The 12,919-nt window shown below is 36.0% G+C and overlaps 1 protein-coding gene across 2 annotated transcripts in view; it reads left to right on the top strand.

Annotated features, from left to right (window-relative positions):
• The window catches only part of gdap1l1 (ganglioside induced differentiation associated protein 1-like 1), a 42,557-nt gene that overhangs the window by 26,253 nt on the left and 3,385 nt on the right, over positions 1-12,919 (top strand). For both annotated transcript variants that reach the window (XM_024292171.2, XM_024292170.2), the window contains exons 2-3: positions 3,373-3,565; positions 11,370-11,543. In XM_024292171.2, the coding sequence (XP_024147939.1) occupies positions 3,373-3,565; positions 11,370-11,543 (367 nt within the window). The remainder of the gene's footprint in view (positions 1-3,372; positions 3,566-11,369; positions 11,544-12,919) is intronic.

The raw sequence follows: 12,919 nt of genomic DNA, 5'->3' as shown, positions 1-12,919 counted from the left end.
TTTTTTTTTTTTTTTTTTTTTAATGATTTGATTTTGCTTTACTGATTCATCCAGAGCTGCATGGAGAAATTTAGGATAATATGCATGATTGCTGCAAGTTATGCTTTATTTTTGATTATATTTTCCACCTTTCTTGAGTAAACATTGAGCCTGTGCAGAAATGCTTGAGCAAGTTACATTTACTCGGTTTCATTATCATTACATGCCCAGTTACTAACTAGAATGATCTTGGCCAAATAGGACTATACCACTTTGAGATATGTAGAATAATTTAGATAATTAACACATATTTTTTAATGTTACGCTTGATTTGATGTTGTCTTTGCTGCATTTTTATAAAGGGGAACACTGTCTTCAGTTGTTTATTTCATACATTTAATTAACCTGAATACGTTTCTGAAGATAAATCCGGTTTAATCAAACTGATGCCCGGTACTTGAGTAGTTCTGATTACTTCTCCACTCTTTGGTATTTTACTGGATGACTTTTTACTAAGAAGGACATTGTTATGAGACAGCACTAATCATTCAGTGAAAAAACATTGTTTTTCATACCTGTCTCTGCCCACACAGCTGTGAAAATAGTTAAAATTTATAAGGTGAGTTTTAATCACATTTACAAAAGTTCCTTTCAAAATAAAATACAATTAGTATCGAGTCACATCCTCCTGTTGCAGCAGATTTACTTAAATTAAGAATTAGTGAAAGTCAAATACTTTGAAGAACTCGGTGTCTTAACTGCAACTGAGTACTGTTGTGCATCAGCAGATAAAAATATGTGCTTTAAATTTACTCTATTAATAGTTTATACTATTATACTATACTAATGCTTTTCAACCGTCAACATGATCATTCCAGTAGATTCTGAAGGAGAAAAGCGGCTCGTCGAATCTACTGGAATGATCGTGTTGAATTGTTACAGTATATTAAAGATTTTGTGTTTAAGCTTCACTGGCGACGCCTCAGGGGTTAAAGGGTTAAGTAATTCAATTTACAAACTGGCGAATCGGATGCCTCAATAAAAGTATGCAGTCAAAATGTTTGATAGATTCTCCCGAGTTTTCTCTCCAGTGGTGGGACCTTCTAAGCTCACTGATTGGTGAGAGTGGAGTGCTCTAAAACTTTCAGGAAAACTGCTGTGCTGACCTTGGAGCTGATAAAACATTTTCAATCAATACCTGCAGAGGACGAGGCTCACCAAACCACCATCGGGGAAATTTTATGTGGAACCTCAAGCGGCTTGGAGTCTGCACTACTTTCTACCTACATTTCCTGAAACTTTGCTTTTCAAATAAAGCAGGATGATCTTAGAAGTGAAGCTTAGAAGAAACATAGAAGGAGAATTCCGTGTCTTGGATCCGTTTGTGGGATTTGGCTCTCGTAGATCTGACTTTAGCAGCACTCCACTTTCATTTCTGAAAGTTCTGAAAATTTACTGTAAAGTAAAAAAGTAAGTAGTAAAGTAAAAAAAAAGAAGCCTACTCAAACTTTAGTCAACTCATTCAACACTTGAAGGACAGAAGTTCTTACTTCTCGAGGAACCTGATGATGATGATTCTCCAACAATCCATCAATCCTTCTTTTACCAATATCGTACTAAAATATTGTGTCAGATTTTTTTAGCTAGTTTTACCACAGAAAATCAATTTGATGTCAGTAACTGCAACCAGAATTCATACTCAATGCTAAATTAAGTCATAATCTGCCAGATTATAAAGCAGATTTTCTATTTTTGAACAAATTCAAGGACCTTATGAGCTCCTTATGGTTTAAAAATATGTAAGGAACACCTTTAGCTTTGATTTTAATTAAAGGTGTTAGATTTACAAATTTCTGTCTGCGGTGCTCCACAAACGGTAAATAATTTTTTTAAATTACTGCTGACATTACACTATCTAACATTAAAACGTGCCACATTAAAATAATCTTATGTGACCCAGGATGTATTTTATTTTGAAAGGAATTCAGGGTCTTATGTTTATGTCTTATCAATGCTAAAAAACCTCAACATTTCATTAATTTATCAAATAGAAACCTTAAAATAAATATAGACCCGTGTCTTATTTTGAAAGGAAGACTTTGTGGCTCCTACTGGGTTGTTGTTGCAGAGAAATGGACTCAAATGGCTCTTCTGCAGGTTGTAGACCTCTGCTTTATGTCAAGTCTGTTGTTTATTGTTTGGTCGTCTGATCCAAACCATTTAAAGACCCAGAATCCCTTGCAGGTGTTTTGAAGCCGTCATTATTTTGGAGCCTGCAGTTAAAAAAAAAAAAGTAATATTTTCGGAGAAACTGAGTGTTAAATTTGGATTTAATTTCTGCTATATTCTTAAAAAATAATACTAAAAGTGACACGCTGATCATTTTTAACTGAAATATTGAACTAAGTACATTTTAGTCGTCTTCGCTGAGATGCACTGAGAACTGCATCTGTCTGTGCTTCCTCATACTCACCCTGTCATGTATATTCCAGCTCACCCATACTGTGAGTGATGCATTGTGCACAGGACAATAGAGCTGGATGAAGCTGGACAGCACATTTATGGTCGGATCGATGCTGCTCTGGCAGCCTCACACTGCGCAGGTTTACATCTTCAGCAGGGAGGCTGGAACGCCGTTTACTGCCTGCAAGAAGGCCGGCCCGTCGCGACGTCAGCACGCCACGAACAACACGACAGCGTGTCATGATGAGGCGTTTCAACAATTTACTGCTGTTGGTAAAACATGAACTGAAAGGCAAAGTTCTTATGAAGCAACAAACATTACATATTTTTCAAATCAAGGTCATTTTTTGCTCATTTTTAGGGAATTTCATAAAATGTTCAGTGGTTAACACTTTAAAACCGAACCTCCAAAGTTTATGTTCTTTGATTTACTGTAATTTTTTAATTGCGTGAGCCGCTTTTCTCCTTCAAAATCTACCGGAATGATCATGTTGACGGTTGAAAAGTTACAGTATGTTAAAGATTTTATATGCATTTTGTTATTTTAAAAAAAAAATCAATTGGGATGTACATAAGTTTCTGCTTTCTGTTTATTATCCGTACGGACAAACTGTCCCGGCTTCATTAAACCATATTTCTTCTCCTGTACAATGTCAACCAAGAGGAGCTTATTCCTTCCAAGCAGCTGAATCTGTTGGCTTCCTTTCATAGAGTGACTAATATCATTATATAATAAAGCCTTGTTGCAGCAGTGACTGTTATTTGTGTTCATCCTTGTGGGACACCTCAGCAAAAAAACAAAAAAAAAAGACTTCCAGAAGTCTGGATTGAGTTGGAATGTCACTTTTTTCTGTTGTAAAGTCGTTTATTCTGTTTATTTTTCCATGTGTGTTTTTTAAGTAAAGTTGTTGGTGTGTCTCCTGCTCTCAGGTACGTCTGATCATCAGCGAGAAGGGTTTGGTCTGCGAGGAGAGGGATGTGAGTTTGCCGCTGCAGGAGCACAAAGAGCCCTGGTTCATGAGGTTGAACCTGGGGGAGGAGGTGCCGGTCTTCCTCCATGGAGACAACATCATCAGCGACTACAACCAGATCATAGATTACCTGGAGAAAACCTTTGTGGGAGGTAAGCAGACGGCACGTGTGTCAAACCTTTATTAGTCTCGACGTTAGGGTCTATTTAGATCAACATGATGTCCAAGTGAGCTACTTTTAGCAGACATTCTTTTACAAATTCTGAAGGGATTTCTACGCCGGTGTTGTGCTAAGGTATGTTCCCCCTGCCAGAATTTGTTTCCCCGCTTTCTGGCATCGTTGATTTGTTATATATTCTTAAAAAAAACAACAGCTATTTTAGTTAAAAAATGACCTTTATTTGGCTACCTTGGGATAAGAAACAAGATTTTATGAAAGTGACTTTCCTCTGGAAGCATTTAACAAAGAACATCCAATCAGGTGCTCCGATAACACGATCATTCCAGCAGATTCTGAAGGAGAAAAGCGGCTCGATGAGCCGCTTTTCTCCTTCAGAATCTGCTGGAATGATCCTGTTAATGGTTGAAAAGTTACAGTAAATCAAAGAACATAAACACTGGAGCTCCAGAGTTAAAGGGTTAACCCAACCATTGCTGGGATAGGCTCCAGCAACACTGTTACCCCAAAAGTGATTAAGTGAGTTTAATGGAATTTGCCTGAACGTGAGATTAAAAAAAAGTTTTATCAAAAATAATTCCATCCTTTTTCATTTAAATATTCTATATTCATTAACCAAACCTATCAATTAGTTTTTATTTTAATTAGTTAATCGTTTTCAATTTTAAAAATTGCTATTAATTCGTTTTAAATGAAAGAACAGACATTCGACAGTTTTAATGCAAATTCCATCTCTGTTCAATTTATGTGAAAGATGTTTTTATAACCAAATAAAGTTGGTTTTAAATATAAAAAATAAACCAATACTTAATTAAATCATGATTCAGTTCTTAATCTTGTAAAAATATCAAATTACCAAATTATTTTAGCAGAAGAAATATATAATCATTTTTAAATTACATTTTAAAATCAAAACATCCACTTTAGTGTTAATTACATTTATTCTATAAGCTTTAAAGGAAATCTCAAAGTCAAAATGACTTGATGTGATTTGTAATTTTGGTAAAACCGAAGCATCTTTGGATAAAGTAATAAAAAGGACGTTTTAAAGCATTTTAGCATCATACTTGGTGGATTATAAAAGAAGGACAAACCCTGCGTTCATGTGACCCAATGTTTCGTTACTCTTTGAAAACAATTTTTCAGCTTCAAGGTCGTCTCCATCTTTGCCAGACAGGATTTCATTAAAGCCAACCGTTCTAAAAACACTCCCATCGGTTGTTGGATTTCTCCCAGAAAGGTTACGTGACGCAAAAGCTGAGCTGAAAGGCAAAAGACGGATCCAAGATGGCGGCTCGGTTCAATAACACCCCAAAAAGGAGAGAAGTGACCCCACTGCAGCTCCTGTGCAAACATTTCACAGGGATTTTAGTGATATTTACATTCAGCAGTCGGGATTCATATATTGAAAGTTATTTAAGTTTAAGTTGATTTATTCTGGAATAATATTCCTGCCTTTTTATTATTCATAATTATGTTATAAAGTTACAGTTTTAAAGTTTTTAAAATTAGCATTCTGTTAGCTTTTTTTATTTGGCATCTACTAAAATTTTTGGGCGGTATCTTGGAGTTTAGCTAATATTTCTGCTACATGCTAGCTGTTTTGGTATAACTACATTTTTTTAAATTTTCTTTTTCTTTTTTTTGGCTTATTTGGTATTTAGCAAATATGTTAGCTGGCCATCAGCTTCAGCGTTTTTAGATCCAGATTCCAGCTCAGGTGAGGAAAACTAAGACGTTCATGGATCTATTTGCCTGGAAGTGGATGCATCAGAATGGAGCGATACGGGGAGTTTATGGCCCATCGATTGTAGTTTGTACAAAACAACTTTTTCAAACTGTATTCTTTTTATCTGCAACTGATTTACAGCTATTTGAATAAATAAATCATCAGATCTAATTTTTTTATATAATCCCCCATCATAACAAAAACATGGTAAAAACACAATTTTCATCAGAGTGGGTCTTTAAATTCACCTTTTCCTATCAATTATATAAATAATTTACATGGTTTAATAGTATGAACTGAATGGAATTAAATTCTTAATAATTGTTGGGAACTTAATTTTTCTGCTTTGTTGATAGTTTCTCTTACCTTCAATGTGTTGCGTTTCAGGATAGACTCATTTTTAGGTTCACACCCAATGAATTCACTACCATAAGCATTTCAAGCTTTAATAATTCCTTTAAAATGATCGTTTTAATTTTCTGCAAAGCTGCCGCTGACGTTATTTCTCTTTGCATCACAAGTTCAGCTTCATAAGCTGAAAAAAGATGCTTTGTCACGAAACGAAACCCCTTTAAATTTCCTTTGTCTAACTCACACACACACGTGCACGTGCACACACAGAGCCTGTTGCCATCCACCAGACCGAATCTTTGGCTGTGACACTGTTTCTGTTTATTAGCCGTATCGCTGCCATTAATCGACTCTAATGGATCAGCATGAGCAGCTCTGCTTAGCCAGCAGATACTTAACACTGCTCTGTGCTGACAGACACGTCCCAGCCACTGTAACAAAACCCCGTCTTCTTTTTAATGACACTCCGAATCAGACCCGGCATTAAAGCTGAACGTTTGCAGTCACTGTAAGGCAAAGGAACGATAAAGATTTTTGGAAAAGTTGCAAACGGTACGACAAAGTCTCACCGAGTTCTGCAACTAATGGTTCAAATAAATCAAACTTTCACATTTTTCATGCACGAAGCTCTTTGGAGAACAAAAACTAGTTTTTTAATATCATATGCTTTTATGCAAAAAGATAAAACACTCAAACTCACTCGTGCACACTCCATCACTTCTGAGTTCCAGTGTCTAAAATGAAGGTTAAACCTCTTAAATCTTACCCCGAGATGTTAATAATTAAAGTTTGGAAATAGCTAAATAAAAATACGTTTGAGGAACCATGATGTCTACCACTTTAGATCATCACAAACCACCAGCTGCTTTCTGCTTGACTTTTGCTGCATTTCTGAGCTGCAGAAAGCGTCAGCTCAGACCTGTCTGAGCGGGGAGGCTGGAGGAAAGCAGGGGGACGCTGGAGACCATCTGTCGTCCTGGTAGGGGGCGCGTCAGTGTTCACTGTGCTGTGAAAACGCTGCTACAATGTCTCTGCTTCAACGTCACCGAGAGGATCTCTGAGGAGACCAGAGAAAAATGGAACGCTCCCAGAGCTTCGTAGAGAGCCAAACAGCTGATTTCTGAGCTAATAATGATCAGATAACACAGAGTCTGAGTGGAAATGGACTGAAGAGGATAAAATACTTACAGATGTGATGCATGAACCGTCAGATAATGAGTCAGACTGAAGAAAGATGAAGATGGACGCGGCGTCCTGTGGGTCTGTTAGTGGACACGTTACGCAACATGCGAGGAGCCCCATGCGGAAGGACCCGAGGGACCGTGGTCGTGCCGCCGCTCAGTTAGTGGTCACATGTCCGGAGCAGAGAGCTCAGTAATGAAATGAGGGAAACAGAACCTGACCTCAGGGGTGGATGTTTGTTTGTAAAGATCATGTCGCTTTAGCCAGTTGATCGTTTGCAGGTGAAATCCTCAGCCTTTGTTTAATTATATTGTTTACACATTCATTTAATTTAATTTTAGATATTTCCGTGCATTACTTTCTATGTTGCTTTTGTGGAATAATTAATGTTCACCAGTTTGATGCAGATTCACCAATGAAATTCATAGTTTATCTTCTAAACTTCCGTTGCAAAACTTGTTTTAAGTGCTGTCATGTGACAAATTTTTTGTGCGATTAATTAATCGTGACTTGTACTTAATTAATCTAATCAATTTGAATGGCATTTTTTTAACCTAATAATTGCTGTAAAACAAAATGCCATTTTGAGGTATTTTTACTTAACTTTGTGACAGTAAAAGATCAAAATGACTAAAAAAAGTGGCTATAATGGTTTTTATTTTATCATATTTCCAACTTTACTTTTAAACCACTAAGGGATTTTTTTTTCAACCTCAAATTATTTTAAAAAGTCATAAACAAACTTAACGGAGGCAAGAGATTAATGAGATGAAAAAAAATACACTAAAATGTCTGTAATTAATAGTTGCAACTAACATGGTCATTTGACTCTCCTAATTGCTTTATTGCTAGTTATTTAGGGACATTACTTTAAGAATAATGTGTTGACAATCTTTTGTTTAAGGGCCATTCCAATTATATTTTGATTTATTATAGAAGCATTCCCAGTCATCTTTTAATTAAGATTTTGCTGCTTTTAACCATTATACGATATATATATATATATATATAAAAAAAAAACTGTTGTTTTCTAGGACATAGTTTCTGCAAAGCGGCAGGAGTTCATTAAAAATTCATGAGTTGTGGGCGGGTCCGCCCCCCATTTCCTGTTATCCATCTGTTTATACTCTCTCTTGTCAACTTACAGCCCCATTCACTTATTCATTCAACTATAAACAGTAAAAAGGGACTTCCTGTCTTCATTTTTCAAAATAAAAGCATGTTCCTTTTTTTGTGTGTCTAAAAGGCATTTTCAGAAGTTTTTCAAGCTATAACTTTGAAACACATCCAACAAACAGCTCCAGACTTTTTTAAATGAAGTTAAGCTTGTATTTTCTGTAACATCTGTTGTGGAGGTCAAGCACACGTCCACGTGTATGGACAGAAAATAGACTCACCCAGACTTGTGCGTAATTTTGGATTTGTGCGTGCGTATCTCATGATTTGTGTCTAACGTTGGATTTTTGTGTGCTTAATTCTTTATTTGTGTCTAACATTGGATTTTTGTGTGCTTAATTCTTGATGTGTGAGCATAAATTTGATTTTTTCATAACTTTGGATTTGTGCATACATTATTCTTGATTTGTGTGAAACTCTGGTTTTGTTCGTAACTTTGATTTTGTGTGTGCGTATTTCTTGATCTGTAACTCAGAATACATTTATGCATAAGTACGAAACTTATGAAATTAAACAAAATACAATTGATATATGCACAACTTAAAATCACAACATCTTGACACTAATTATGCGCACAAATCTCTTGTTACACATGCAGAACTACATTTACGCACATATCTGATCTGAGTCTCTTTTCGCGTCTCCAAGATTTGTGTGTAAATGATGCGTTTAAATGCTGCTAGAATGCTGGGTCATCAAAGTTTTCTTTCAGCTGCTTTGAAATTAGATTGTGAATAATATCTGATGAAACTTGACATTTTCCCACTTTCTTAAACAAATATTCCCGATAATTAAAATAAAAAGTCTAAATAGATGTTTTTAAAACACACTAAAGTTTTTCTATTCCTATTGCTCCCTCTGGGTTGGGCTATCTCTGCAGCGCCTTAGAACTCTTCCGTTTTTGAATTTCACAATTTTTGTACTTATGCACAAAAATATATGAGTTCAAAATAATTCACATTTTCAGAATTATACACGTACAAATTGGGGTGAGTCTATTTTCTGTCCATACAGGTCGGTGTGTCTGCCCTGACTCAGCTTTCTACAGGTCAGCCGAGTGCCGCTCCGGTCCTCTCGAGCTCCTCTGCTGACCTTAACGTCTTTAAACGCAGTCCAACATTCAGTTAAAGAGAAAACTCCACACAGATTCAAATCTGCTGGATTTTATCTGCAGTCTCTGCATACAGATCAGCTCTCACACATTAGGATATTATCAAAAATGATTCATAACTTTAAATAAATGAGACTGAAGAAGAGCAACATTTAGCTAAATTAGGAACTTTATTGTTTTGATTAGTTTCATATTTGATCCTGAAATGCATTTGATTTATTTAGTTGTTTCTCTGGATTGACTAAATTAACCAGATTTCTACTTCTGTTATGTTTCTTTATTGTTAGATTTTCTGTTTTGTTCTTTGTTTATTGATTTTATCTGTTAGTCTGGACAAAAATGTCTGTTTTCCGTCGATAAAATGAAACAAAGTTGAACAGACGGTTTAGTGTTGTTTTCTCTGAAGTCTCATTTAGTGTAAGAAACCACGAGGTGGTTCCTTTTTGAACCAATCCAGTTTCATTTTTGAAGTGCCCTCAAAGAGGAAGTGCTTCTATTTTGAAACATTTTTCACCTTATGAATATTCTATTCAAGTCTTCTTCTTTATTCTACTTTACTCTGTTTCATGATTATTGTTTCTGCAAATGTTGCACTTTTTTTTCTACCAGGTAAAGCACAGCTCCTGAAACTTGTGACTCAGTCTTTCTGAATCATTAGAGGAAGAATAAATCATCCTCTGTTCATTGCTTGGATTAATTTAGAAATAAATACAAAGAAAACTAAAAAAAAGAAATGAAAAGAAATGCAGCAATGTTGCAGCTTATTGGTTGGTGAAAGAATCCAAAATGCTGCTTTAGTTTGAATGTTTTCATCAGAGCTGCTGTCTGCTGGCTTGGACAGAGCCTCCTCTGTGACTGGAGTCACTTTTTAAATAATACAAAACAAGCTGCCAGTTTGTGGCAGTAGCAGAAACCACAGAGTTGTGCGTCTGCATTCTGGTCTCAGCAGGTTATCTTTGGCTGGACGGGCTGCGTTAAATGAGGAAGTGACACCAGAGCACTTCTCACAGCTTCTGTAGCATCTCTGAGAGAGACAGACTTTAATGGAAACACTCTAAAAAACAAGCGTTTCTTAACGTGTCCAATTATCGCAGCGGCGGGGAAATGGAGCAGAGCAGGTCAGCGGGGGATTAACGCTACAGGATTTTGACGAGGCCTCATTAACCTGTTTGTTATGAACATGCAGTTTGTTTTAATGGATTAGATTTTTAGAGTTTGGTCTCATGAGGATTTTTGCCACATTATTTAGCAGAATCTTGTTACTTCGTGTGATGTAAGTCAGGGAATGATGCTCTGTCCTGGTTACCAGCGTGCCGGGCGAGCAGCAGCTGAGGCAGGAGTGTTATTTTGGAAGCTTGGTAACAGTTGCTTGGAGATGTCAACGCTGCTCATGAAAGCATACAAGTTTATGGAGAGAAAATAGACTCAATCCGATTTGTGGGCGCATAATTCTTGATTTGTGCATAATCTTGGATTTGGATTTCTCATAATATGTTTTGTGCATAAGTAAAAAATGTGCAAAATAAAAATATACAATTTGCAAATGCACAAATTACATTTTCAACAGCTTGAAACAAATTATACAGAAAAAATGTTAAAAAAAACCACACAAATCACCTCTTACACACTCACGGAACATAAGTTACACACGGATTCCATCGTGAGATTCTTTTCACAGTGAATGATGCGTTCAAGTACTACTAGAATGCTGGGTCATTAGAGTTTTATCATTTGTGGGAATATCTGTTTAAGAAAGTGGTAAAATGTCACCAGATATTATTCACAATCCAAGCTAAAACGACTGATAAGGAAACTCTAATGACCCAGCATTCTAGTAGTACTTGAACGCATCGCTCACGGATGAATCAGTGAAACGTGAAGAGTCTCACGATGGAACCCGTGTGTAACTTAGATTTCATGCGTGCGTAAGAGCTGATTTGTGCGTATTTTTTAAAGGTTTTTGTGTGTAATTTGTTTCAAGCTGTTGTGACTTTAATTTGTGCATGTGTAAAATTATTTTGTACATTTTTTTTACTTATGCACAAAACATATTATATGAGTTACAAATCAAGAATGACACACACACAAATCCAAAGTTATGCACAAATCCTAAATTACGCACGCACAAATCAAGAATAGGCACACACAAATCGGTCTATTTTCTCTCCATGCATGATCAGCAGAGCTTTTGTTGTTGTCTGAATCCCGGTTTCATGTTTCCTCGTGCAGACACGGTGGCTCAGCTGATCCCCGATCCGGACTCGCCTCTCCACGAGCGCGTCCAGCAGTACCGGCAGCTCCTGGACGGCCTCCCCATGGACGCGTACACGCACGGCTGCATCCTCCACCCGGAGCTCACCACAGACTCTATGATCCCAAAGTACGCCACCGCAGAAATACGTAGTAAGTGACGCCTGCTCACGGTGCTGAACGTGCACAAACCCTGTTTGCAGCTCGGGAGCAGAAGCTGCTCTTGGATCTGTGGATTTGAGATTTGACTGCAGGTCCAAACTGTACGCTGCACAAACAGACACTTTAGAAAGAAAGAAATGAAAAATAATCAATATTGATAACAGATCTGCATAAGCTATAATAAAGTCTAAAATAGTGTTATATCTACTTACAGAGTCGTGGGATTTAATGTTACTTAAGGATTCCTAATAACCCGAATCTACGTTAGTAAAGTATACATTTCTGATCATAAATTATGAACCGGATAATGATAATTCATGTAAAGAAAATGTTTAAGTCGAGCCAAAGTAGGATTATATAAATCTGCTTCCTCCAATTCCCTTTCAAGTGATCTATAATTTAATCTGTGTTTAACATCTTTATGGATGTAAACTTCTGCGGATCTATTCTATTGCACATGCATTATTCTTTCTTGATTGCTTGAAATAAACAATTTCTAATCTAATCTAATCTAACCTAACCTAACCTAACCTAACCTAACCTAAACTAGCCTAGCCTAGCCTAGCCTAGTGTAACGTAATGTAACATTCCAATCGAATCAAATCCAATCTCATCTCATCCCGTCAAATCACTTTTAATTTAATTGAATTTAATTAATTTAATTCGATTTGATACAATGCTATGTAATGTGATTTGATTTAATTTGTTTAAATGCAATGTAATGTGATTTAACTTAATTTAATCTAATTTAAATTAATTGTTTTTGTTTAAATGTAATGTTATTTAATTTAATGTTATTTAATTTAATTTTATTTCATTTAATTTCATTTCAATCAGATTTTTTTTTTTACTGAACTTTATGTAAAACACTGAAATGTTTTACTTGAATTCTAGACTTTTTGAAAGTCCTTCACAGTTTTTCCTCACTTCTGTCACATTTTCCATCAGAATTATTTGTTGTTTGGTCACAGCTTGTTTTTAATGCATTCCAATATTCTGACTTTATTCTGAATACTTTTATGTTCAGATTGAGAGGTCAGGGTAATGACATATTTAGGACAATTTGCACCACATTCACTGCCATGCGTTACTCAATAAAACATTTCTTTGCAGACTGCATTTGTAAACATTTACCCAACTTGTTGTGCAAAAAAAAAAACAATGTCCGGGCTGCACTTATCAATTAGAATGAGTGTAATCTGTAAACTGTGTTGGAGAATAACCAAAAAAGCCATAAAAAGGCTGCAAACATGACATTTTTGTTATCAGAATTTCAGGCTATTCCTGCAGCTGCAACATTATTCTTAAAAAAACATCTCATTCAGCTCTTTATTTAGAATCAGTGTATTCCCGAGTGTATAAGTCTG

Source organism: Oryzias melastigma, linkage group LG7 (genome assembly GCF_002922805.2).
Source record: "Oryzias melastigma strain HK-1 linkage group LG7, ASM292280v2, whole genome shotgun sequence".
In the NCBI taxonomy this organism is placed as follows: Eukaryota; Metazoa; Chordata; class Actinopteri; order Beloniformes; family Adrianichthyidae; genus Oryzias; species Oryzias melastigma.
This window is presented reverse-complemented; position numbering and strand designations above follow the sequence as displayed.